This window comes from Thamnophis sirtalis, unplaced genomic scaffold, assembly GCF_051295495.1.
Source record: "Thamnophis sirtalis isolate CommonGarterSnake01/CBP01778 unplaced genomic scaffold, rThaSir2_p1.2 scaffold_1, whole genome shotgun sequence".
Taxonomy (NCBI): Eukaryota; Metazoa; Chordata; class Lepidosauria; order Squamata; family Natricidae; genus Thamnophis; species Thamnophis sirtalis.
Genome location: NW_028261381.1, coordinates 163719202 through 163746647, shown reverse-complemented (window position 1 = coordinate 163746647; position 27446 = coordinate 163719202). Strand labels below are relative to the sequence as shown.

At 43.0% G+C, this 27446-nt stretch overlaps 1 protein-coding gene across 2 annotated transcripts in view; it reads right to left on the bottom strand.

Annotated features, from left to right (window-relative positions):
• Positions 1-1670: 1670 nt before the first annotated feature.
• The window catches only part of RNF126 (ring finger protein 126), a 28766-nt gene continuing 2990 nt past the window's right edge, over positions 1671-27446 (bottom strand). For both annotated transcript variants that reach the window (XM_087702462.1, XM_087702470.1), the window contains 8 exons: positions 17029-17087; positions 12727-12790; positions 11387-11631; positions 10399-10467; positions 10068-10137; positions 7908-8001; positions 5355-5470; positions 1671-2379 (listed from right to left, as the gene is read on the bottom strand). In XM_087702462.1, coding sequence (XP_087558588.1) covers positions 2218-2379; positions 5355-5470; positions 7908-8001; positions 10068-10137; positions 10399-10467; positions 11387-11631; positions 12727-12790; positions 17029-17087 — 879 coding nt within the window. In that variant the 3' untranslated portion in view covers positions 1671-2217. The remainder of the gene's footprint in view (positions 2380-5354; positions 5471-7907; positions 8002-10067; positions 10138-10398; positions 10468-11386; positions 11632-12726; positions 12791-17028; positions 17088-27446) is intronic.

The window sequence follows — 27446 nt, the reverse complement described above, 5'->3', positions numbered from 1 at the left end:
TGGCTCGGTGGTCATGTGACCGTGTGGGAGTGGCCAACTCATCATTCACGTCGATGGGCGCTTCGCCTTAGCTGTGACAATGGTAATAAGGGTTAACCGGAGAGGCAGTTTCTGTAAGCAGGGCAATAAAGATTAGGCTAGAAACAACACCAGAATGTCTCCTTCCTGCCTTCCTTACAGGATTAGCCCTGTCAAGTGGGGAAAAACAAAGGGTGGAAAAACCGTGGCCTGAACCAATAGGTTGGACTCTGCTTACCGTTTGTCTCGGATTGTCCGCCTTCTCCCTTAACGCTGCTGTGGTCCAGTGGCGCCCTCCGATGGCCAGCGCTGTGCTTGGTGGATGCTTTGCTGGCAAGGCAGGCCTTTATAAGCCCACTTTTGTAACAGATCCTCCTCTTGCGGGCATAGCTTGAAACAACCCAAACGGACACAAAGAGATGTGGAACAGACAACCACAGCATCATCCGTCAAAGCTATACGGGTAGTCCTCGACTTAAAACCATTCGTTTCATTACCGTTCAAAGTCACAACAGCCCTGAAAAAAAGCGACTTACGACCGTTTTTCATATTTACAACCGCTGCAGTATCCTCGTGGTCATGTGATCGGAATCCAGGCGCTTGGCAACTGGCTCATATTTATGACGGTTGCAGTATCCCAGGGTGTGTGCCACGCGATCCCCTTTTGCAACTTTCTGACAAGCAAAGTCAATGGGGAAGCCGGGTTCACGGAACAAACATCTTACTAATTTAACCAGTGCTGTGATTTGACATTAACAACAGTGGCAAGAAATGGGGGTGACGCTGACTTAACAACCGCCTTGCTTAGCAACCAGACATTTGAGTTCAATTTGCGGTCGTAAGGCAAGGACCACCTGTACAAAACAAGGAATGGCTTCGGACGCAAGGGCGAAACCTGGATATAACCCCCCAACCCTTGAGAGATGGGACTTTTCACTTGCAGATGGTACAAAAAAAAAAAAAGGATTCCTTTTGGGGGAAAGTGAAGCCCCTGACTTCATAGACACGAAAATGCTGATTTCTCAGAAAGAACCAGGAAATGAATTGACCACAGCTTACTTCTTCCAAGATTTCTTTCGACATCTTAGTTTAGTCTAGAGCCCTAGTTGCTTCCCGGGTTTTTCCCATTCTTTTTTTTTTTGAGAGAGAGAGAGAGAGAGCTCCCCCCCTCCCGCCCCCGCAGATATTCCATCAAACAAGCGCCTTTTTTGCTTCACTTCATCTTCTCCGGAAGGCACAAACCCAGATGCATCACAGGCTAGAGCTGAAATGTCCATTTATTTAACAGCAGTAATAATTTAAAATTATAAAAACCCCTTTCTCGGTGTCGACTTGTCAAAAAGGGCGGTGTTAGTAACAGGGGAGGGTGGTGGCGGGCAGGGAGGGAGGAAGGGAGAAACTGTGCAGAGTCAGGAAGTGGCTCTGATTGTTAAATCCGCTCCCCACTCCTCCTCCTCCTCCTCTTCCTCCTCCTCCCTCCCCCTTTGTTGCTGGCGCCTAAAGAAAGAACCTCACGAGCTTCTCCAGCAGCAGAAAATTCGCAAAGAGGGGAAGGGGAAGAAGGATCTCTTATTACATTTCTACTTTCGAGGATCGGTATCACCAGTTCTTCAAGAGAGCTGACGGCAGGACGGGAAGTGGGGCAGAACAAAACAAAAGAAAACATCTGTCAAAATTATATTTTAAAAAAATAATGAAGAGAAAGGGATAGACAATCCGTTTTTTTTAGAACGCCCCTTTGGAACTCCGATCTCCCTTACATCCAGTGCTTGTTCATGTTTCTGACACACGGCCGCTCGTCACACAGCGCAGTCGGGCTGGTTTTTAAGAGTCCGCACAGCAGCACAGTTTAGAGAGGAGGTTCTTCTCCCACCCCGCCCCGCATCGTTCCCTCGAGAGAATGCAAGATTGAACACCAAACATCGGGCCGGGCCACGGGGGGAAGGGGGGGGGAGGCGGGGACAGGAGGGAAGAGAGCGGAAAGTCAAGAGGGTCTTGAAGTGGATGGCGGTTGAGGGGAGAAGAGTGGAGATTCCCATTCCCAGCCCTCCCCCACGGCTCTGTACTGGACGTTCCCCACCCCACAGATTTCCCCCTGGTGGTGGTGGTGGGGAGAAGCAAGGAAGGGCTATGACATTAGAAAAAGAGCATGAGAGTGGCGACATTTTTTTTTTTTTTGCTTGTTTTTTTTTTAAAGATTCATGAGTTGTTTGCGGAGTTTTCGTTACTTGGTGAACTGGAAGAAGAGGAGGAGGAGGAAGATGACGAGGAGGAAGCAAAATTCATTGCGGAGAGTCCAGGTGGATTTGTGGCTGTGTTCTGCCCGCTTAAACTTTTCCGACACACAGGGCAGGTGTCATGCTGGGGAAGCAGGTGGAGACAAAAAAAGAAGAGAGAGACAGCTATAGAGAGCAAAAATGTTAGAAAACAGATATTTAGCTCACGTCTTGGTGCTTAAATACAAGCACTCCCCAACTTACGGCCATTCGTTTAGTGAACAGTGCTAAAAAGATGACTTGCAACTTGTCCTTGCACTTACAATGATGAAAGCATCCCCACGGCTTCGTGATTTCCTTTTGCAACCTGACCAGCCAGCTTCCAAGAAGCAAATCAAGGGGGAAACTGGCAGGAAAGGTTGCCATTTGTAGTCTTGTGATGTCTTGCTTAACAACTGCAGTGATCAGCTTAATGACTGTAGCAAAAGAGGTTGTAAAATTGGCTGTGGTCAGCTTACTTAACAACATCAGTGGTGAATGATGAATTCTCCTAATCTTATTGTGGCCATCAAGTCAAAGACTGCTCTAAATTCAGAAAGAGGCCTTGGCGTTCTTAAGGACAAACATAGCACAGGCAGACAAGCACTCTCTTCCTGCTTCTGCCCACCTTTGGAATTAATTCTAGTGCATTGCACTGCCCTGTTCTTTTATTCAACACACCATACAGGGCCCTGAATCACAATACAGTGGTATCTCGGTACTTGATTGCTTCAAAACCTGTCAAATTTGCTACTGGATGCATTTTGATGTGAAAATCTTGTCCCAGTACTTGGTATCTGTTTAGTACTTGATACACAGCTACAGGAAGAGAGGGACGGCTGTGGAGAACAGACAGGAAGTAGGTCATGCTGAGAAGGTCACTGCAAAATGAGGGGGATGGCCACAGAGGGCAGACAGGAAGTTGGCCATGCTGGGAAGGTCACTGCAAAATGAGGGGGATGGCCACAGAGGGCAGACAGGAAGTTGGCCATGCTGGGAAGGTCACTGCAAAATGAGGGGGATGGCCACAGAGAGCAGACAGGAAGTTGGCCAAGCTGGGAAGGTCACTGTAAAATGAGGGAGATGGCCAAAGAGGGCAGACAGGAAGTTGGCCATGCTGGGAAAGTCACTGACATAGGAAAAGTGACAGGCAGAAAGTTCTTCCTGGCCGAAACAATGGGTTAGGTGGTAAGTCAAGTAGTTTGTTTAGGACTTGTCCCTTTTAGTACTTGTCACACCTCTCAGAACCAGTTAACACCAAGTACCGAGATACCACTGTATTTCCATGGGTGGGAGCTTGTCATTGAGTCAGAGTCTACTTTGAATGGATCCTTCAACAATTAAGAATTTTGAGGGAGAAAAAATAAAAATGGAGTGATGGAGAGAGAAAAGCTGAGATGCTGGAAATAAACACAGGGCCTTATGCCGATGGTATTCCTGGGAGGGAAAAATAAAAGGAAATCACATGTGACAAAAAAATTAAGAAAATGTGGGCTTGACAGGGCAATGCAACATTTCAAAGGCAGATGTGCTTCGGAGCATCTACAGGAAGAAACGTGTTCCCCGTCTGCGACTCCTTTAAAAAAAACAATGTCTTTTCCCCAGTTGTGTGGGAACCTGGGCTGGGCTGTCCTGTGCAACTGACAGTGCAATCAAAGGAAAATATTGTTTGGTTTTGTCACACAACTGCAGGATGGGATTAGTGAACCATAAGCCCCGCAAAGCAAAACAGCCAACCGAACAAAACTGCCTCTAGAAATTGTGAGCTTTTTTGCTGGAGGCATTTAACGGAGGCCGGAGAGCCATCTGTGTGGAAAAAAAACCTACGCTACTGACAGTTTGATGAAATAGTCCCTAACTCTCTAATTCTAATTCGACACTAATTCCAGTGTAACCCTGTGCCAAGGGATCTGTCCCCCGCCCCCTCAAATCCAGATCTTCAAAAAGATTATCAAAAACTCATCTGTTTTAAATGGACTTGACTGAGACGAGTTATGTAGCATGCTGTAAGCTGTTAATGCCTGGCCTTGAGATTGACTTTTCAATTACAAGCTTCGGGAATTATTGGGTTTAGAAATGACTTTAAAGGGCTGTATATTGGTTTTCTAGAAAGGATTTTCACTAAAAAAAAAAAGGGGGGGGTTATTGCAGGAACAAGAAGCCCTTAAAAAGAAAGTGTTAGGCTTCTAAGGAAACAGGGAATCTAGTAGAAGCCTCACTGGAGGAAGGGTTGCCCTTTTGAAGAAGCTTTTTAAAACATTTAAAATCAAAGGCATATTCCCCTCTCTTGGTTTTGTTTAAAGCAAGGTTTCTCCCTCGCACATATGTGCTAGTCGTTCCCGACTCTTAAGGGGCGATGCTCATCTCTGTTTCAAAGCCGAAGAGCCAGCGCAGTCCGAAGATGTATCCGTGGTCATATGGCTGGCATGACTAAACGCCAAAGGGGCACGGAACGCTGTTACCTTCCCACCAAAGGTGGTTCCTATTTTTCTACTTGCATTTTTTTACATGCTTTCAAACTGCTAGGTTGGCAGAAGCTGGGACATGTAACGGGAGCTCACTCCGTTATGCGGTGCTAGGGATTCGAACCGCCGAACTGTCGACCTTTCTGATTGACAAGCTCAGCGTCTCAGCCACTGAGCCACCTTCTGTTTAAAGCAAAACAAGATCTTTCGTTTTCAGCGGAACAATTGTTCCACTGAAAACGAATGATTTTGTGTCAATCGTTGAAGAATGAAGCGGGAAGACAGCATACAAGCCATGGGCCAAACCTTGCCCCCTTTTGCTAAAAAAAAACAACCCTTATCTTAAAAGTCCTCTCTTCCTCCTGTTCAATCTCCAAAGACATCTATTATTCTCCATCGCTATTAAAAAGTGTCTTGATCACAGCAGGCCAAAAGGGTTTCCTGCCTAGGCAGGGGGTTGGACTAGAAGACCTCCAAGGTCCCTTCCAACTCTGCTATTGTATAAACAAGGCTCTCATTGGGGCTCCTGGTGGATAGTCTCCAGCCTCCCCAAAGCAGCTGTGGACATGGGATGCTCTCTGCTCAAGTCCTTCCATGACTTCCCCTGACAGCTCACCTGTTCCAGCCACGGGACTATGCAGCCATCATGGAAGAGGTGATTGCAGGGTAATTGTCGCACACTCTCGCCAACTTCATAATCTTCCTTACAGACGGGACATTCCAGTCCTGAAACTACAATTGGAAGGAAAAAAATAAGAGAGATAGATAAATAGATAGATAGATAGATAGATAGATAGATAGGTAGGTAGATAGATAGAGAGATAAAGAGAGATAAAGATAGAGATAGAGATAGAGATAGAGATAGAGATAGAGATAGAGATAGATAGATAGATAGATAGATAGATAGATAGATAGATAGATAGATAGATAGATAGATAGATAGATAGATAGAGACACACCACAACTGGGACCATCAACTTTCTCGTTAAGTGAAGCAGTGGGTAAGAAAAACCGCAACAGGAAGGATGTAAATGTAAGTATGGGTTGTCTTTTCCTCGTTACCGTAGTTGTGAATGGTTGCTAAACAAGGAATACCTGTAGAGGGAGTCCTCCACTTACAGCCATTTGTTTTTTGACTGTTCAAAATTACAACAGCACTAAAAAGGACTAGGTCCTTGCTTTTACAACTGTTGCAGCAACCCCACGTTTACATTATCAAAATTTGGGCACTTGGCATCTACCATGTATTTACGATGGCTATATCAACCAATCCCTTTTCTGGGATCTGATGAGAGTCAGCATCGGGCACCTTAACCCGGCGTTCGGTTCATCCCACAGCGCCAGTTCTGCTTATCAAAAGTGTCCCACTAGGCGTTTCTTGTTCCAGGCCTGGCTCCATGCCAGCGAGTCGAGCTTCTTAGCCATTTAAATCAGGGGTCTCAACCTATACTTAAACTTTTAAATCAGGGGTCTCCAACCTTGGCAACTTTAACACTAGTGGACTTCAACTCCCAGAGTTCCTCAGCCAGCACAAGAACTCTGGGAGTTGAAGTCCACAAGTCTTAAAGTTGCCAAGGTTGGAGACCCCTGATTTAAAAGTTTAAGTATAGGTTGAGATTGTTTTGGCCCCAAGACCTCTAATCACTCGCTTGACTGGATAAAACTGCAGCAGCCTTGTGCCAGCGAGCGCCAGCCATCCTGAGGGAATTTTGGAGGGAACCAGCTACCAGTCGGTTTGATTAGTCTTTCGCTCACATACACAGGTCGGACAACCGATTTGTATGTTAGGACCGCCATTTGCAACCTTCCCAGCCAGTTTCTGACAAGGAAAGGCAATGGAGGAAGCCAGATTCATTTAACAACCGTGTGATTCATTCAACAACTGCAGTGATTCGGCGAACACTGTGGCCAAAAAAGTTGTAAAAATCAGGTGCAACTCACTTAACAACCCCCTTGCTTGGTAATGGAAATTCTGGTCCTGTTTGTGGTCATAAGTTGGGGGTTACCTGACTCTGTAAACCGCTTAGAGAGGGCTGAAAGCCCTATGAAGCGGTATATAAATCTAACTGCTATTGCTATATTTCAAGCAGCTAATGGAGGGGGAAAAAATCACAGAAACAGAACAGATAGCAAGTGTTCTGGAGGATGATGAAGGCAGAAGCAATTGGGATCTGTTAAGAATTTACCATCTAAGTTCCCTAAGCTTCCTTTTGTTAAGGTACAAGTAGACCTCCACTTAGAATTGAGCCCAAAATAATCAAGACAGTTGTTAAGTGAGCTTTGCCCATTTCACCAGCTTTCGTGCCCCAGTTAAGTGAATCACTGTGTTGTTAAATTAGCAAAACGGTTCTTTAGTGAATCTGGCTTCCCCATTGACTGCTTGTCAGAAGGTCAAAGGTGGTGATCCCGTGACCCTGGGACACAGCAACTGTCATAAATACACGCCAGTTGCCAAGTGTCCAAATTTTGATCCTGTGACCCCGTAGGGATGTTGCAAAGGTTGTTAAGTGCAATCCCCCTCCCCAATTGTGTCACTTTTTTCAGTGCTGTTGTAACCTTGAATGGTAAGTGGAGAACTGCCTGTACATTGCTCTCAACCCACTGACTGGATGGCGGAAGATATTTATGATTCTACTTCTTTTCGGAAGGCTGAGGCACAGATCTCCTTCCATCCTTCAGCTTCATGTGCTAAACATAATTACAGCACTGTAGACAAACAAGCAAGGCTCAGCTTGAGAAATATGTCCCTGTTCAATGCTATCCAGTCACTCTATTCCACTTGAATAGGAGACGCTTAAAAGAGACTGAAAGGTGATTCTGTTTTGTAGGCTCTTGGCAACAAAACAGAAGCCACAATCTTCTGAAGTTTTAAGAACAAGCTGAGATCGGTTCCAAGTAAGTCTAGGGTGAGCCTAAGAAACCTTGCCTGTCTCTGGTTCTCAACCACAGAAAGGAATGAGGCCACCAATCCTGAACCAGAGAATAAAACCAAAAGAGGCGAAAGAGGAGGAGGAAAGTTGGCCAACAAAAGCTACAATAAGACAGCAGAATCTTTTAAAAATAAGAATGCTATTGAAACGAAAATTAGATGATGATCCAGGTCTTTTTGAATGTATTGGGGGGAAGGGGGGGGGAGAGAAGAGAGGCAGGAAAATGAGTGAGCCCTTACCGACATGTTCCTCTGTTATATGAATAGTTGGAAGGGCCTGAATCTTCTCCTTGTCTGCAGGAGGCGGGCCGGTGTTTTCAAACTGATTCAGGAGCTGAAAGAAAATAAAAGGGTGACAAAGGAGGGAGAGACAGTCCCAAGGTTGCTGCTGCCAGATTGTGGCTATACATCAAGCTTGGAACTCCCGGGAGTCTCTAATCCAAGAATGATCCAGGCCAAATCCTTCATAACTTCCTAGCCCAGAGAAGGCCAGCCTGCCGAAATAAATTAAGGGTTAAAATTAATTCTTATTAACAGGCTGTCCTTCCTCCTGCTTGCCCATTTGGGGTTGGGGGGGGGGAATGTCTCAGCATCCCATTTGAACCCCCCAGTATAAGCAGTCCATGTCTAAAAAAAAAGACACATGTCTTACGCCTATCAGGGTATCAGGATAACCAGGGTCAGCTAAATTTGCAGCCTCCTGTTAATGGCAATGTAAGAGCAACCCGCCTTGTCTTTTGCGGCTACTTCCCCTCCCGCCCAATAAAGATGGCGGGGGCAGCTAGGAGCAAGTCTGGAGGTCACAAGCTCAGTTATGATGATAAAAAAAAAATCCTACTGAGCTCTTCAAGATGAACCTGGACATGCACTAGCCAAGGATCCTCCCAATTTTCAGGCTAGGTTTCTGGTGCCCCATTCAAAGGCACATCCACTCTACAAAGCCCAAGTTTCAGCTTCCTTTAAAACCAGTGTTTCTCAACCTTGGCAACTTTAAGATAGGTGGACTTCAACTCCCAGAATTCCCCCGCCGGCATGAAGTCCACCTATCTTAAAAGTTGCTGAGAAACGCTGCTCTAAGCCGTTTTTCAGAACAAGAAATACTTAAAACCTCCCCTTCCCATCCGCTTTCTAGCTCCAAAGGTTTTATGGGAGACATGTAATAGGGTTACCTCCAAATTGTCATATATTAACCAAATGATACGATTATTAATAATGCAGGTAAGTCTTGACTTACGACCACAATTGAGCCCCAAATTTCTGTTGCTAAGCGAGACAGTTGTTAAATGAGTTATGCCCCATCTTGCCACCGGTGTTAAGTGAGTCACTGCAGCTGTTACATTAGTAACATGGTTGTTAAATGAATCTGCCTTCCCTACTGGCTGCTTGTCAGAAGGTGCCAAGAGGTGATCACATGTCCCTGGGACCATCATAAAGATGGGTCAGTTGCCAAGCATCCGAATTTTGATTATATGACCACGGGGATGCTGCGATGGTCATAAGGACAAAAAATGGTCATTTTTTTCCCAGTGCTGTTGTAACTTCAAACAGTCACTAAATGAATGGTTGTAAGTCAAAGCCCACCTGTGATATTAAGCAAGGTAGGGATACTTGGAAGGGTCTCACCTTGGTTATGTTTATAACTGTGGCATAGTTATACAGTTTGCATATACGTTTGCTGTGCAGATTAAGCTAGGCCCATTAGTAAACACTCCCCCGTTTCCTCCCTGCTTTTAGGCCAATGCCTGCACAAACCGTATAAGCAGGATTTGTAGGCTACAGCCTTCTTCTGCTGTTGGCTTCCAGCACAAGTCTCAGGGTGGATTCTTCCCTAACAGGGAGTTTCCCTTTAGCTAGTGGGACTTGAGCCTCTTAGAATTAAGCTGCATCTCAGTGGGAGCCCATAGAAAAGGACGTGAGAGCAGGGGTGGGCTGCTACAGGCTTGCCCAGGTTTGGGAGAACCTGTAGCTAATGTTATGGATGGTTCGGAGAACCTCCAAATCCCACCCCTGGCTGGCCCCGCCCACCCTTCCCCTCCCAGGACTCTCCACGCGGCCCGTTTTGGCTGCGAGGTAAGTGCAGGGCCCGCACAGAGGCTCCTGGAAAGCCTCCGGAGCCCAGGAAAGGCAGTTTCCACCCTCCCAGAGGCTCGAGGAAAGCCTCCAATGCCTGGGGAAGGCGAAAATGACCACCACCCCTGCCGTGGTGCAGGAGGCCGACTAGGCCACGCCCAGCATGGCCACGCCAACCCAGCAACCGGGCAGAGAACCCATTGCTGAAATTTTTGAAGCCCACCCCTGCGTGAGATTCCTAAGCTCGGAAGCCTCCATATGCCACCGTTCTGCTCCCCCCTCCCTGACCCGCAAAAGGAAGAGATGTACCCTACACACAGCCAGCTGTACCTGAGTAATAATGGCATCCAAGCCGTTGGCGCCCCAAGCGTAGTCCATGGGATTTGAATGCAAGACTCCCCTTTATAAATAGAAAGCACCAAAACAAAGAAAGGACAGGAGGAAAAGTTAAGCCTTCACTGGAACTGGCTGGGCAGATGGTCAAAGGTTTATTGACTTTGGAGGATTCTTAGAATAAGCCTAAGAATTCCACTTTCTTTAAGACGTGTGGACCGCCTCCCAAAATTACCAGTCAGACAGAATTCTGGGAGTTGAAGTCCATACTTCTTACAGTTGCTAAGGTTGAGATACACTGATCTAGAACATGCTCTGACCAACTCACCAAGGTCCTACTCCAAGGTTTGGTATCGTGGTTGGTGCTATAATTCCATTGACCAGCTGCTGGATAATTCTGCCAAAAGGAAGGAAAAAAAAAACAAGAAAAAATGTTGAGGCATTCTGGAGCAGGGTGAAGAGAACTGCTGAATGAGATCACAGTCCCCCAATTTCTGACGATGGAATAGGTGGGATTTTAAGTGGCTACTTGGTAATCCCCAATTTATAACTGTAATTGAGCCTGGAATTACGGTTTTTAAATTGTGTCAGTCATTAAGTGGGTCATCATGTGACGGACCCAATTTTATATTTGCTGCATTAAGCAAATCATCATAGTCATTCAGTGAATTGGCAATCGTTAAGCAAAATACCGTTTGCAAAGTATGCTTTTTGCTGGAAACTGGAAGTCAATGCTGGTGATTACATAACTGTGGGACATTGCAAAGGGCTTCAAATACGGGCTAGTAGTCACGCACCTAAAATGCAATCATGCGGTCACACAAGGGAGGGGGGCGGGGCTGTCGTTGGAACTTCGCTGGTTGCCTTGTTAACTACAATGGCCCTGCTCCAGTGCAGGGGTCTCCAACCTTGGCAACTTTAAGACTTGTGGACCAATTCCCAGAATTTCTCAGTCTCATACTGGTTGAAGAATTCTGGGAGTTGAAGTCCATAAGGTTGGAGAGGCCTGCTCTAGTGACCTCCAATGGTGACTGGAGAAATGAGTGATGTCCAATTTTTCAGCTCTGGAACCACTGCAACTTAATTTTGAAATTGTACAGGATCTTTCCCCTCCAACTTAGGTGTGGCCCTTCCCATTTTTGGACAGCGCAGTTCCAACCAATTTGGTAGACACCCACACCCATTCCCAAAACTACTGTTCTCCTACATCCAAAAATGAATCAGCAGCCACCGTGAACCAGGAATCCACTTCCATGGTTTTAAAGCTATATTCAAAGAAGCAACTTGACCTTCGGAGCTGGACAAACTGTCCTCACCCTTCTAGTGTGGGGACTCCCTCATGTCTGCCAGCCGCCCGTCGTGTGGTGAAACGAGCCCGAGGTTGCCTGGCTCCATATCGGTGCCGAGACTGATGTTCTCTTTCCCGCCTGTTCTCAGCATCGCGGTTATCTTCTGTTTGTGTGTTGGACCCAAAGGCTGGGAACTCAAAACTGTCGTCGATTATCCCAAAGGCAAACTGGCCGTAGCCCTGCGGGAGGGTGAAGAGGGGCTGATCCACATTCTGGAAAGGAGAGAGAAAGCACCAGACAGAGAAAAGGAAACTGCTTAGAACAGAGGAAGATGACTTACGGAGACAGGCCAGAAACCAGGACTGCCAGTAAGCTGACATCGTCCGACTATGGAATTAAAGTTCCCATAGTCCTTCACCATTATTCAGCTTGTCTGAAGCTTATGGAGGTTGAAACTCTGAAACGTCCGATCCAGGTACCTCTTTCTGCTTTTCTGCCAGAAGTTTGGAAGCATATCATCACAGGCACTCTCATCAAATGGCTGCCATGGCAGGAAAGTGGCCCACCCACAAAATGGCTGCCGGTCACAAAATGCTCATTTACCAATTATTTTCTCTCTCTATCATCTTCTCTAGAACTCTCCTTAGCAACCCGACTTCCTTTTTTTTCTGTTTCTTCTGCACAGCTAAGTATTGAAAACCCTGGGAAGGATCCTCTAACCTTTTCTATCTTCTAAGAATGCCAGGGAGGCCCATTCTCAGAAATAAATATAATGCTAAAGGCCTCCTTCTTTGTAGGAGCTTTCTGTGTTACTCTTGAAATTTAAAGGAGGGATCTGATTGGGTGCCGTGGGATGTCTGTGGGATCTGGTGTGTTTGTGTATGTGTTCGATCAACAGCCCGTCTAATTGTACTGCAAATCTTGAGCCAGAGTTGAAAGAACAGAACTTTCCAATCTGCAATGCCTGACCGCTTGGTTCTAGGGAATTGATTACTCTTTGCTTGGTCTAACACAAGTGTTTCCCAATCTTAGCATGTTTAAGATGTGTAGACTTCAACTCCCAGCCAGCAACGCTGGGAAGAAGTCCACAGATCCTCAAAGTGAAAAAGGTTGAGAAACAGTGGTCTAACAGAAGGGGATTCTAAACACCGCACTGAATTGTCAGCAGGCGAAACGAACACCATCCATTGACACTAAGAGATATTCTCCATTCCTTTCCGCTCTCTTAGGATTGGACCTAGGATCTCTCAAGAAAAAAAGGGGAGACATAAATACCCTGGGTAAACCTTTGGCAGGTTTTCCTAATTGTCTAGCAATATATTTATACCCGTTTCACCGAATGAAGACTTTATTCATAAAGAACTCACCTCAAACGGATGTCTGGCCTGGTCACTGGTTGAGGCTGAAGAGCTGGACCCATTTTCAACATTTCTAGAAGAGTTTAAAGTGGGGGGGAAACAAATTACTTAAGTACGATGGAAATTAGGATTCCTGAGAATGCTAGAGAAGAACTACAGCCAGACAAGGGAAACTGGACGTTTTTAGGTGCCTCTCTTTAAAAAAAAAAACACAATATAGATGAAGTCTTTTTTAAAAAATAGTGACATCTATGTATTTTCTTCTTCTTATCTGTTTCATTGTTCTATTATTTAACTTTGGTTTGTTCAAACTTCCTTTTTATTTTGTTGTTTATGGTTGTGAATGACTAGCGTAGCCCCATGGCAAGGTAGATAGCAAATAAATTTAATAATAAAATAATAATAATAATGAGTAACTTGTGTTGGGTTTACATGAGTGATAGAAACAATCTGTAACAGGCCTTCTTTTCGCGAAAACAAAAAATGCCAGCATTTATTTTTCTTGTTTTTCCTTCTACTTGTAATTGTTTCTGATTTTTCCATTTCTTCTTCATTCAGTAACCTCTACTTTTCAGTTTTTTTCTCAAACTGGAAAAAAAAAATCCCCCTTCTCTTCAACTTCCCTGTCTTATAACTTCTGCTTTTTAATAAGATGGTGAACCTGTGCAGTGGGACAGGAGGCTCAGCAGCCCCTAGTAGTGCTTATAAAAGATAAATGAGGCTGTGCTTTAAAATTCCTTTCCAGGGCCTCACACACATGTCAAATGTTCCTGGCAGAAAGAGAAATAACACTGCTGGGTGAATCTTCTCTTCCCGGCTTTATGCATACTGCATGCTGTGTAATCCATTCAGAAGAAAACCCCTTCCTGCAAACAGGGAGATTTACTTTCAGTGACTGAATTATACTATTGTATCTTTTACAAAGTGTAAACTGCTCTAGCGTACCTATTGTGAAGGATACAATAGCCCCGTTTTAATTAAATATATTTATCTACTCATGAAAGGAAGAAGGAGCAGAAGAGTATCACTTAATGTACTGCAATCTGAAACCAGTAATCCAAGGGGCTTAACCGGGTTAAAACCTGAAACCATCCCATCTGGGAGCAGAAGCTAATTTAAATATCTGCAGCCTCCTCCCACATTCTCTCCTGAAAACCTTTCTGCCACCAACATTAAGATATTTTTACTTCTTCTTTGATCAGGTTTTGGCAACCTTGCAGTCAAATTTAAAAGTGTCCTTTTGGCAACTTTTGAGCTGGTCTAATACAGGAATAATGGGCCTAATGTAGAACTGGAAACCTTGAATTTAACTTGAATAAATTCGAATCTGCTTTTATTTTAACAAGGAAATAAAGCAAAAATAGTAGCACACAATGGAAATCGTTCCTGATTGAGAGCCTTGAAATAAAATTTAATAGCGTTTCCCCAAAAATAAGAACTCCCTAATGAAATAATAAGCCCAATCGGGCTTTTGAGCGCATGCACTAAAATAAGCCCTCCCCTAAAATATTTAAACGCATGCGTAGCAGGTCCCTGCCATTTCTGGGGGAGGGGATGGGGGAACATGCCCCACGTGCCTCACATGTATCTGCCATCCACACGGAATGGCTTCGTGGAGGCTGCTCCCACAAACCCTACCTACCGCGCCCCTTCTCTTAGTGGCGGCTGCAAAAAAGCAACGCTAGGGCTGGCAAGAGTGTGCCAAAAAGAGAGACAGAACTTCCGGCCCTCTCTGGATCAGCTAATCCATGGGCCAAGGTTAAGGGGCCTCCTGCACCTCAAAAATAATAAGACCTCTCCCAAAATAAGGCCCAGCATTTATTTCGGGAGTCAAAGGAAAACAAGACCCTGTCTTATTTTCGGGAAAACATGGTGGTGCCAGTGATCACCCGTCAGAATGTAGGGCTTGTTAAAATTCATAACAGCAGAGGAATTCACCGAAAGTTCAGTTAGAATCCCAATAGATACAAACCCTTCCATGCAACTAACTCTAAAACTAGGAGAGAACAATGCATCTTTGTCAGATATAAGATGGGAACCCCTCATAACACTTTTGTGATGTACAAGAGGATTTTGAAGAGAAGAATTTGCCAAACTTTCTGAGCTAGTGGGCACTTTTGAGAACATATGAAGAACGGTTGCAGGAACTGGGTATGTCTAGTTTAATAGAAAGAAGGACTAGGGGAGACATGATAGCAGTCTTCCAATATCTCAGGGGTTGCCACAAAGAAGAGGGAGTCAAACTATTCTCCAAGGCACCTGAGGACAGAACAAGAAGCAATGGGTGGAAACTAATCAAGGAGAGAAGCAACTTAGAACTGAGGAGAAATTTCCTGACAGTTAGAACAATTAATCAGTGGAACAGCTTGCCTCCAAAAGTTGTGAATGCCCCAACACTGGAAGTCTTTAAGAAGATGTTGGATAGCCATTTGTCTGAAACGGTATAGGGTTTCCTGCCTAGGCAGCGGGTTGGACTAGAAGACCTCCAAGGTCCCTTCCAACTCTGCTATTGTACTGTATTAAGTTCTCACCTTCTGGGCTGAGGGCAGAAGCAGCTACCAAATTCCACACAGAATCCTCCTAGGTCCTTTTCTTTAGCAAAACCCCAGGGCAGCAATTTGAGATTTTCTAAGAGGCCATCAGACATGCTTAGGAATAAAGATTACACTGGGGGATGGTGTCTATCTTTGTAGCACACCTACTTCCCTTTCTTTAACTTTTAGTTTTCATTTTTGAGGTAAGATTGGGACACAGTTCCTGACAGAGATTAAAAGAGGTATCTGAAAGCTTATTATGCCCTCAGGCACCACACGGAAGACCCCGACTTTAGTTGCAAAGTCCCAAAGGAGCTTTTCAAAAGAACGGAAGAAGCGTCTGGGACGTGAAGCGAAACATTTTCAAGGGAAAAAAAAACACCCCTAAGAAAGTCCAGTTGCTTTTTGAAAAGCCCCTTTGGGACAGCCATGGCCTGGATGATGGAGAAGCTCCACAGAGATTCAGCTGCAAAGCTATCACTGGGGCAGGTTTTATCACCACCACCATTTCTAAAGAGAGAACATAGCCGGAAAGCACAAGAGTCCAGTGTGAAAAGGAATAAATAAGGTCTTGAAAAAAATATGCAGCAACTGTTAATAAAACATGAGCTTGGCCCAGGATATGGGAAAGTGTGAGAAAGAAACTCAAGGTTGCTCCACCTTGATTCTCTTTGGTCAAAGAGGGAAAGAAGGGGAAAAACACTGTTAAGATTCTACAATTATCGTTTATATCGAGAAAGTTTTAGCATTTCTTATGGAGCCTATTTCCTGGCCTGCTTTATATCAAAGCGCTGATATCAAGGCGCAGTCATTTGTTGCGTTATGGATACAGTTAGTCCTTGACATATGACCATAATTGAATTTGCCAAGTAAGGTCATATGTCCTGATGGCCACGAAACGGGTCAGCCACCATATTTTATGACATTTTTGCACTAATCATTGAGCGGATCACCACATTCATTAAACAAATCACACCACGGTTGTTAAACAAACCAATGGCTCGGTAGGGGTGCAGTTTTGCTGAAAACCGGAAGTAGCCGTTTGCAGTCACAAAATGCAGTCCTGTGACAGCAGGACACTCCGAATACCTGTACGTGCGAACGTGTTGCTGGGCACATGATCACTGAAGGGGGACCAACTGTCAGATCGTCGAATCCAGGTCATAAATTCCCTTTTGGGGGTCAGTCATAACTTCGAACGGTTGCTAAGCAACCAGTTGCAATTGAAGTACTACCCATATTAGGATCTAAACTGAACTTGGAAATTTAGCATTGCTTAAGCCTACGGCTTGCACCAGATATGAGTCAGCTAATGACGTTTAACCAGCTTTTGTGCCACTCCTTCCTTGATATATGTGTAACAGAAACTAACTCAGGAAATAAGACTGTATCACATCCAACTTCAGACAAAGGAGATCATTCCTGAAGGCATCTGAGGGAAGTGGGCCAGGAAGAAGGGCTAGAAATGCTGGGAAATGAACAATTTTTCTTCCTGGCCTCTGTGGCCAAGGATGATGGAAACAGTCAGTTATTCTTAGGAAAAGGATATTTTTGGCTAAGGACCTTCATTGACTTTGCATATCTTCTAGATATGGGGAGTTTTCAACACAAAGAAACCAAGCACTTATCCATCAATCATACTGATTTATTAGGTGGATCCAACACCTCCCATGTAGACAGAAAATAGTTCTTGAGAAAACTTGTCAACGTCTGACCCAGAGCTACCCCACATACGCATTTGTCATTTTCAAAAGTAAAAAAAAAAAAGGCTTGTTACCTTGGTTCTTCGGGCAGCTCTTCAATAAAACCAGATTCGCACCTTGGGCAAATGTAATCCTACAGGAGGAAATGTTGTGTGAGAAGGCATTACATTAAAAAATCCAGCAAGGAGCAAAAGATGGGAGATTGCCGGAATGTTCTCCAGCAAAAGCATCATCAGTCAACCACTGTCCAGACTTCAATGTTCCTCAATGCAACAGACCCGGCCTTGCCTCTATTGGTAGCTAACTTTTCATGAATTAGAATCACTTATAGCACGGTTTCTAAACACCGGCTGGCTGGGGAATTCTGGGAGTTGAAGTCCACACATCTTAAAATGGCCAAGGCACTGACTTAACAGATTTGCTACCACTTCGCCCAGGCATAGTATTAGTGGTATCATTTTTTTTTACACTTTAAAAAAGCAAAGCAGAACCCTCTAAACCAGGGGTCTCCAACCTCAGCAACTTTAAGACTTGCGGACTTCAACTCCCAGAATTCCTCAGCCAGCTTTGAAGTCCACAACTTTAAGACTTGCGGACTTCAACTCCCAGAATTCCTCAGCCAGCTTCGAAGTCCACAACTTTAAGACTTGCAGACTTCAACTCCCAGAATTCCTCAGCCAGCTTCGAAGTCCACAACTTTAAGACTTGAGGACTTCAACTCCCAGAATTCCTCAGCCAGCTTTGAATTGCGGACTTCAACTCCCAGAATTCCTCAGCTTTGCTGGCTGAGGAATTCTGGAAGTTGAAGTGCATAAGTCTTAAAGTTGCTAAGGTTGGTGACCTCTGCTCTAAATTGAAAGTGGTTCTATTTACTACGATACACAGCGGAGGTTTCCGTAGTGGAAAGTTGCCTCACATGCAAAATTATATTTCCAAAGAAAAACAGGAGAAGCAAAGCTGAGTTCAAGTACAGGTAATCCTGTAATAGTAGTAAGTAAGTAGTAAGTCGGGAACTACTTGTACCCCTTAAAAATAATTACATATGAAGGAGAAAGCACTGGATTGGCTTGCTATTACTAAAGTGATCTAGCATATATATATATATATTTTTATTAAATGTTTTTTAATTTTAGTTTAAAACGGGTACAGCATCTTTCTTAATATATCAATCAATTACAGATAAGTTTTGGTACATCTCCTCCACAGTCAACCAACATAACTCATATTAACTCAAGCATTATTATATATCCATTTTCATTTAACTGTGATTATTATTTAGAAATATTGGTAGGAGTAATAATCTTGAACAAAAATCAAAAAAAAAGAAAAAAGAAAAAAGGACAAATAGAAAATAAAAATTAAAATAAAAGATAGTAAATAATACAAAAAAAGACAAAAACGACAATCAGGAAAACAAAACAAAACACAAGTGTCTACTATGAAAAAAAAAAGAAGTATATCAACTGGTTACAACATGTTTTGGTGCTTCTCTTCCGTTAATTCATATTAATTCAAATATCTTAACTCGAATATTTACCATATCAACATCATTATACCTTCAGTTTTAATTATTATGGTTATTTAAACATCCTTCATCCTTAGCTATGCTAAAGAATTAATCCATAACACATGCTGGCAATTCATTTACTTATTTGTAAAATCCTCTATTATCATCAAATCCTCATATCCTATTTTAGCTAAACATCCATAATATTCAATTATATCATATATCATAACATTTTCCCAGTATTGATTAACATTTGATTGTATGAATTTTATTTGGTTTTTTAATAGTGATAATTATTGTAGTTAATACTCTTTATGTATAGTCTAAAGGTGTTTTCTCATAACTCCACATTATATACATTACTATCAATATCAATTATTATTCAGCTATATCTGTTACAAGAAAAAGCAATTAGGTTTAACTAGTTTTCAATTGTATTCATCAATCTATCAGCCAGTTCCAAATTATATATATTGCTATCCATATCAGTCATTATTCAGCTATATCTATTACAAATTGAAGTAATCCGATTTAGCTAATTTTAAGTTGTATTCTCCCATCTGTCAGCCTGTGTCCCTCCAACAACGAGATTTCCTCAGTCCAATAGCCATTCGTTGGATAAGTTTACCAAATGTTTCCATAAGCAAATCCAAACAAAAATATTTCGGCACCTTTGGATTCTGAATGTCGGTGATGAAATAATAATGTTGTCCTAGGCTTATAAAATTTCCCAAATTAACTTTAATTCTCAAGGGTGGATTTTCCATTCCTCCTGCACTCTGTCTCTTTAAATGAGTCGTCTTTATAGCTCCCCCACTCCTCTCTTCCTCTGAGATAGACCAGACACCATTTCTCACATTTTCCATTTGTGTTTCAGGAACATTTAAGCATTCAACGATCTCAGTTTTAGCTTCATATTTTATAATCAGTTGATCCAGTTTTCTTTCCAGTTTTTGATAAGAATCAAAAAGTCCTCTACATGCAGAAAAAAGAGCCTGAAATGAAATCTTAGAGGTATTTTGGGACGCCATGATGTGTCGTAGTTAAAAATTAGAAGCTCTCTTTTTTTTTCCCCACCGGCTTCGAAGCACTTTTTTTTAGTCTCTTACAGGCTGTCAATCTTATCTAGTTGTAAACAGAACTAGGTAGTAAAGTAATAAAGATGTCGAATCGTGACGAGCTAATTAGTAGGAGATAAGTTTTACGATCCACTTAGGGAGATTCAGAGGGGGGAGGATGTCGCGGAGTTTCTTGAAGCATTTAAGAAGTAAAGTAACCACCAGTCATAAATCCATTAGAATAAGCCAATTCGCCGCTAAATCTTCCTGTTCTTTGGTTTCAATTAGCTTAATTTTTTAACACGAACAGTCTCTCTTGGATAATAAAATCAGCTTACCAGATGACATCACTTCTTCCATTCTTAGGGGCAACCTGCAGTCTCAGTTAGCATGCAGCTAATCCGAAAAGGAATTGGCACGAGGAGTTAATACCCCCCCCCCAGAGATTTGCGGGTATCTCTGAGGTCCTGGGCCTCTCCCCACCTTCACTGTCGTCTACGGGACAGCTAGAGTTTAAAGAACCCGTCCAAAAATCCTTCGGTATAGAGGAATTTCAGGAGTAGCCTGAAACTCCATCTTCTCACTGCTAAGCCCCGCCTTCCACAAGCATATATTTTTTCTGAATACAGAGCAAAAGGATGGTTTGCCCTCTTTTATTAAAAGCTGGGAGAAGTTGCATGCTTGCCTGGCAACAGCAGTCTGGCATTTTAAAGAACCCTGATTTATCACAACAAGCTGCCTGCAAGAACAGATGTTCCCCCAACCTTCCTGGGATGAACTTCCAGGAATACATTGTAAACTTGCATCTGAACTTGCAGAAAGGCATCGTGGGCATCCCTGCAAAATGGCTACCGGGGAGACAGTGTATTCACAATATGGCAGCTATTACTTGGAAACCCGCTTCGGGACTTTGCGCTCAAGACAGAGAAAAAATGAATCCTTGATGTTGGGTTTCACTGGTTAATATAGTTAGTTGATATAGAAATAGCTAGTACTTGTTGTTAAAGTAAAAATGTAACTTTTATTCCATGCTTTATTGTGCTGAAAAAAATTGAATTTCCCCCCCCCTTTCCCCATGTATTTACACCTTCCTTCTCCTTTTTTCCCTTCCCCACTTTCTATTATCTGTATTGTCTTCTGTATTTTATATGATAATTTTAAAAATACCCCCCTCCCCAGATGATATTGGGGACAGGAGGGCTGACTTGTCAAAATATTCCATCACACCCTCTCTAGCTGACCCACTGTAGACTTCTCTCTATTATCCTTGGTGGCATATCCTATCTTTTAACAAAATAAAATTATTCTTGAAAGATGTAAATCAGGTGTGGTTAGACGTTATGCAGGCACCTACGGAGATGCTGCAGACCCAGCACCCAGAGCCAATCTGCACCTGGTTGGCTACGTCCGCCAGTAAATATGGTTTAATTACTCCATAAAATGAATGCTTTATGGGCCTTTTGCTGAAAATGATAAAAATGAACTGATGATTGTTGGATCTGATGATTGGAAAGGAAAAAATATGAGAAGGGAATCACTTGGTAACTGTACCGAAAGCAGATAGATGCTAAATTTATTTTCAAGATTGGAAACCACTTCTTCATACTTTTTTTCCTTTCTTTTTTCCCCCCTTAAAATCGTAACATTTTTAGTATTGTATAAAATTCCTCCATAGACACATTTTTTTTTGTAAAAGAATATTACGTAAATCTAGGCGTGGAATTTGCAGCCTCCAAAGAAGCCAGGATTTGTAGACTAAACACTAACCTTCGTTTACAATCCCTTGGAAGTAAAAAAAACAAACAAACAGGGATCTTGGCTTAGATAAAATAATGAGCTTCCTTTTCCTAGCTAGCTCACCTTACCATCATCCTCTGGGAGAAACAACTGGGCTGCAAAGTAACCAGCACTGCATTCTTCCCTGATAAGCCAGTTTCATTTAGAACCCAACTTCCTGTTGTGTTCAAACGCGACAATATGGCCACTATTCATAGTAATCTAGGGCTCACTCTTATCCTGCTTTTGGAATAACTACTTGGCTGTTTGATTTTTTTTTTTTTTTAACCAAGGCACCGATTTACTTTTCGTGTACAAAATAAAGCTGCTCTCCAAAGACATGTAGCTATGTATATCTTGCCCACTTGGGACGTTGACTTCCCAGCTGACTAAACTCCATGTGATGGTGTTTTTTCCACAACATTTAAGACAGACATTTTTTTTTCTCCTGGGAGCTCTCCAGACAGACAAGATGGACCTCAACTCCCAGAATTCTTAGCAGCCCTCGCATATTTAAAGGGTGCTATCCTGGGGAAAGGTGTCCCCAGGCGATCATGAACCTGGAGAGCTCTCCGAGTAGACAAAATCCAAGTTAGGGCTTGTACTCTGAGTGTGGTTTATATTTATAATAATAACAATGAAAACACAGGTTAATAACAATGACAACTAAAAAAAAAAAGCAAGGTGGTAAGTCTTCACCAACATTTTTCAAGTCTGATGTAGCAAAGGTTTGGCTCGGCGATGACAGAATACTTAACAGGTTGCCAGGAACCACAGGGCGGTGAGGGATTTAGGGGGAGATGGTAACCAAACGGCTCCAGCAAAACGGACTTTGGGCCCACAGCCGTCCCTGTGGCACAAAGTCTGTGGCTACTCAGGATTACACCAATAAGCGGACAGGGTGCAATAGTGGTTAAGCTGCTTGGCTACAAGAACCAAACTCTGAGTAGGCAGTGAGGACAGCAGAAAGCCGGTCTGCTTGGGGAAACTCGTTTGCCCAGATCGAACACAATTTTTCCTTAATGAATAAATGATGACGATGATATTTGCAAGATTCACTCCACATACTAAGGTACGGACTGTATTAATAGCAGTAATAGCAATAGCAGTAGACTTATATACCGCTTCATAGGCCTTTCAGGCCTCTCTAAGCGGTTTACAAAGAGTCAGCATATTGCCCCCAACAATCTGGGTCCTCATTTTACCCACCTCGGAAGGATGGAAGGCTGAGTCAACCCTGAGCCGGTGAGATTTGAACCGCTGACCTGCTGATCTAGCAGTAGCCTGCAGTGCTGCATTTAACTACTGCGCCACCTTGGCTCTTAACCACAGTTTGTCACACAAGTCAGTCTTTACTAGACAGACGAACAGTTTTTTTCCCCAAACGCCATCCCTCTGCTAAACAAATATTTCCCTCAATACTGTCAAACTATTCCCCAAGGCTGCATTACTATTACTATTAGTCTTCTCATCGTTCCTATCACCCGTCTCCTACCACTTATGACTGCAGAACTATAACTTTGTTGCTTGTATCCTTACGATTTATACTGATATTGTTTCCTGATTGCTTATTTGTACCCTATGACTATCATTAAGTGTTGTACTTTATGATTCTTCATGAATGTATCTTGTCTTTTTATGTATATACACTGAGAGCATAGGTACCAAAGACAAATGCCTTGTGTGGCCAATCGCACTTGGCCAATAAAGAATTCTACTCTATTCTATTGTTTGCAGATAAATTAACAAATCTGATTCAGAAAAGACACTTGACTAAAAACAAGCAAGCTGTGTTGTAATATAGCACAACGTGTGAAATCAGCTTGTGGTGGGATTTATATAGTGATAAATTATGATTTGACTATGGTCACCACATGAACACTTTATGGAAAAGTGGCACATGAGAAACCCAATCTAAATGGGTGGATAGGTGAATGCAAGAGGCAAACTATTCCTACACCATGACCTACAACCAATTTCCTTGTATTTATTTTGTACAACTGGCTGTGTTTGTATAACTGGCTGTGTTTTAGCAATATGTTAATTCAACTTAAGCAAAGTAGATCACTGGCCTAAGCTTTTTAAATATTTTACATTCTTGACAAGATATAAGCCATTTTGCACTTTGCCTAGTTAGGATATTTTGTCCAGGATGACAATATGGATTACTTGTTTTGGGGTTAGTGTGATACATTAACCTGTTCAAATAAGAATCCAAGGTTTATAAACCAACATAACCCACAGATTTAAACATGTGAAATAAAAATCTAGCTAACAGTAAAACTGTTTGGCTTTAGAGTGCAAGACACAAACTGGATTCCTATACCACTGCCTGCAATTGGATGGGTTTTAGCAAGACATTAAGCAAACATCACAGCATTAGTGTGAATCCACTTGCACATTGAATGAAGAGGTCACATATTGGGTTCATCTTTAGTATAACCTGTTATATTAAGGTCTGAAGATGCTTCAGTTTAGATTCCTGCACTAAGTTGCAGATTTGGTTCAAGGATCCAGTGATCCGTTTGCATTCTAGAATTCTATGGTTCAGCATATCTAATGAATCTATCCATTGCACTGCAGTTTGCAAACCACCATATGACTTAACATGCTTTGTTAATCAGATCATGGACTCAGATACATACAGCCTGGCTAGTATTCTCAGGCATCAAAGGTTAGTCATATTTTCAGTATCTGCTCTGAGACTAAGGTGATGTTTTTGGAAGAAAAATGAAGTTATCCCCCCCGCCCCCTTTAAGGGATGTGATATTTAGGAGGAGCGTGCTTGTCCTTAAACCAGTATTTATTACCCTTGCTAACTAAGATGTGTGGACTTCAACTCCCAGAATTCTTCAGCCAGCTATGCAATGAAGGGAATTCTGGGGATTGAAGTCCATACATTTTAAAGTGGCGAAGATTGAGAAACGTTTAAAGAACAAAAACAAATGCCAGTTCTTTACTCAATTGCTGCCTCAAGAGGTGGGGATGGCTAGCATTAAATGTGGTTTCAAAAATGATGAGATGGATGCCGGAAAGTAGAAAATAGCTTATAATACAGTGTTTCCCCGAAAATAAGACAGGGTCTTATTTTCTTTTGACCCCCGAAATAAGCGCTTGGCCTTATTTTCAGGGAGGTCTTATTATTGTTAAGGTGCAGGAGGCGGCGAGTTTGGTCACCTCATGGCTGCTGCTGTGTTGCAATATTTTCAGGGAGGGGCTTATTTTGGGGGGAGGGCTTATTTTAGCGCATGTGCTCAAAAGCCCAATTCGGCTTATTATCCAGGGAGGTCTTATTTTTAGGGAAACAGGGTAGCTATATACAAATTCAAGTTTCAGAGACAGCTAGCTTCCAGACAGCAGGTGTCAGGGACTACAGTAGAAGTAGACTAGTGTCCCAAAACATATTAGGGGAAAGTCTGAAGGCATTTAACTGACCAAAGTGAAAGTGGAGTGAACCACTGATCCCATGCAACACTGAACTATTAGTTGCAGCTTCGGGCCTTTTGGTTCCAAGCACCATGTTGGGCAAGGCACCTTCCTAGGAAAAATTCCAGGGCTGGCTCTGCTACAGGAAAATTCATCCGGAACACTTCCACCAGGGTTCTCTCAAGGCACTCTGGATGAGCTCTGAGTGCCTTTATCTAATTTTTCAAAATATGCAATCTGCTTTGTTGAGCATACCTATCATTGTTTGCTTAACTTATTTCATAAGCTGTAACTAGCTGATGCTAACTGATAGCTTATTGTTAGAAACCTTAACAGCAGGGTTTACATGGCACACTAAACTGAAACTAAATATGTTACATCAAGGTTGCCATGGTGAACGAAGCCAGCCAATGCGGGTTGTCAGCCAACATTTACAGATGAGTACATTGAAGAAGCCCAATAGATTTGGACTCATTCAATAAATCACAGTAAAAGTAATAGTATTAGCATATGATTTTTTCTTGGCATGAGGGATCCTTGGTGCTTTTTGAACTTGATTGTTTTCTTGTAGGCATTTCATTACCCAAACTAGGTAACATCATCCCTCCATGCTGGTAGGAATAATAGCAATAGCAATAGCAGTTAGACTTATATACCGCTTCATAGAGCTTTCAGCCCTCTCTAAGCGGTTTACAGAGTCAGCATATTGCCCCCAACAACAATCCGGGTCCTCATTTCACCCACCTCGGAAGGATGGAAGGCTGAGTCAACCTTGAGCCGGTGAGATTTGAACCGCCGAACTGCAGATAGCAGTCAGCTGAAGTGGCCTGCAGTACTGCACTCTAAGCACTGCACTACCTCGGCCCCTAGAATAGAATAGCAGAGTTGGAGGGGACCTTGGAGGTCTTCAAGTCCAACCCCCTGCTTAGGCAGGAAACCCTATATCATTTCAGACAAATGGTTATCTAATCTCTCCTTTAAAACTTCCAGTGTTGGAGCATCCACAACTTCTGGAGGCGAATTGTTCCATTGATTAATTGCTCTAACTGTTCTCCTGAGTTCCAGGTTGATTCTCTCCTTGACTAGTTTCCACCCATTGCTTCTTGTCCTGCCCTCAGGTGTTTTTGGAGAAAACTCTTCTTTGTGGCAACCCTTAGATATCAGAACTAGGGAGGGAGTGGAGTTTGGTCAATTTATATTCTAGTCATTTGCCTGTCAGTGTTGGCTGGGAGTAGTCTCAGTGGTTCTTGGGTTGTTTACTGTTAGCTTGTTTGGCAGTTCCTTGATTGGGGTCATGGTTTACTTCTTGCTTGTTGGTCTGATGTTAATGTTGATATTAATCTCTGTTCATCTGGGTGTTAAGTGCTGGTAGGGACACACACACCCTCCAGCAATTAACATGCAGATAAGTAGAGATTAACAGCAGAAAATTTTTATCTGGGATTCTAGAAGCCTAACTAGCAAAGACTCTGCTTTCATTCTCATATTTCTTTACAATGTTTCTTGATTGACTTTCAAGGCCACTATCTTCCCAAGGTGACTTACAATACTCCACTACATAATACCAAATCATAACTTGCAATTAACCAATCAAATACTTTCCTACCAGAAAATACACATGAATAGATTCAATGAAAACCTGCTGGAGAAGTAACACCAACAATCGTTTTCATCACTAGCTTGGGGGAAATATAAGTTTTTAAAATCTTTCCAACCAATGATATGCAGAGGCCTTACATATTTTGAGAATGCCATGTTCCACAGAGTATCACTGGGAATGCCGTCTCTTTTTCTCATGAACATTTCCTCCTAAGAACTGTCAATATTGAAAATTATACTACCTTGGTTCTGGATCTATGTCTTTAATTCCATTGCAACTTCTCATAAGCAGTTGGGTGGCAGCACTCAGCTAAAAACTCCACTATCTGGAATCAGATATCAGATTAATATTTAAATGGGAAACCACCAGAAATCCCAAAGCTGCAAACATCTTGGAAGGAAGCAACAACACATTTCTGTACTGTCGACAAGGACACCACATTGATGTTGAGTTTGACTCAAAGGAGAACATATATTTACCTATCTTCCCCTGCAATTTAAGCTCCACCCTGACAGTTATCCTTCCCACCCAGCCTTCAGCTGCTCTTCTGCGTTCACCATTTCCACTCACAAATTCCTCTGACTCAACTGGACCACAAGCTTAAGAACAGCTGCTGCAGGGCCAAAGTCTATCCCTGAATCAGTGGTGGGATACGACCAGTACGCCCCAGTACAGGCATACCGGTGCCTGCTGGGAGCACAGGTACAGTTCCAGTATGGTGCTCAGGAGGGCCCACCCGCCCTCCTTACCTGTATTTGAGCCAATCATGGCTTTCGCACATGCGCAAGGTAGCGTACGGCCCTTGCGCAACACTCCACCGAGCAGCTGGAGCGTCGCAGGTGGTAAGTAAGCATGCGTGCACTGTGCTCATGCTGCATGCGTGCAGGTGGTGGACGCCAGGCCCCGTTGCAGCGTACCGATTGCAACAGGATCCGGAATTCACCACTGCCCTGGATGTTAAACATTTGGGAAAAGAGAACATTTTAAAAAATCCTCTCCGATATCTTCAAAAGCATCTGACTGAAGCTAAATTAAAGGAAAATGAAAGTAACTTTTAGCACTATTGTTCTAAGCCAGTGTTTCTCAATGTTGGCAACTTTTAAGATACATGGACTTTAATTCCCA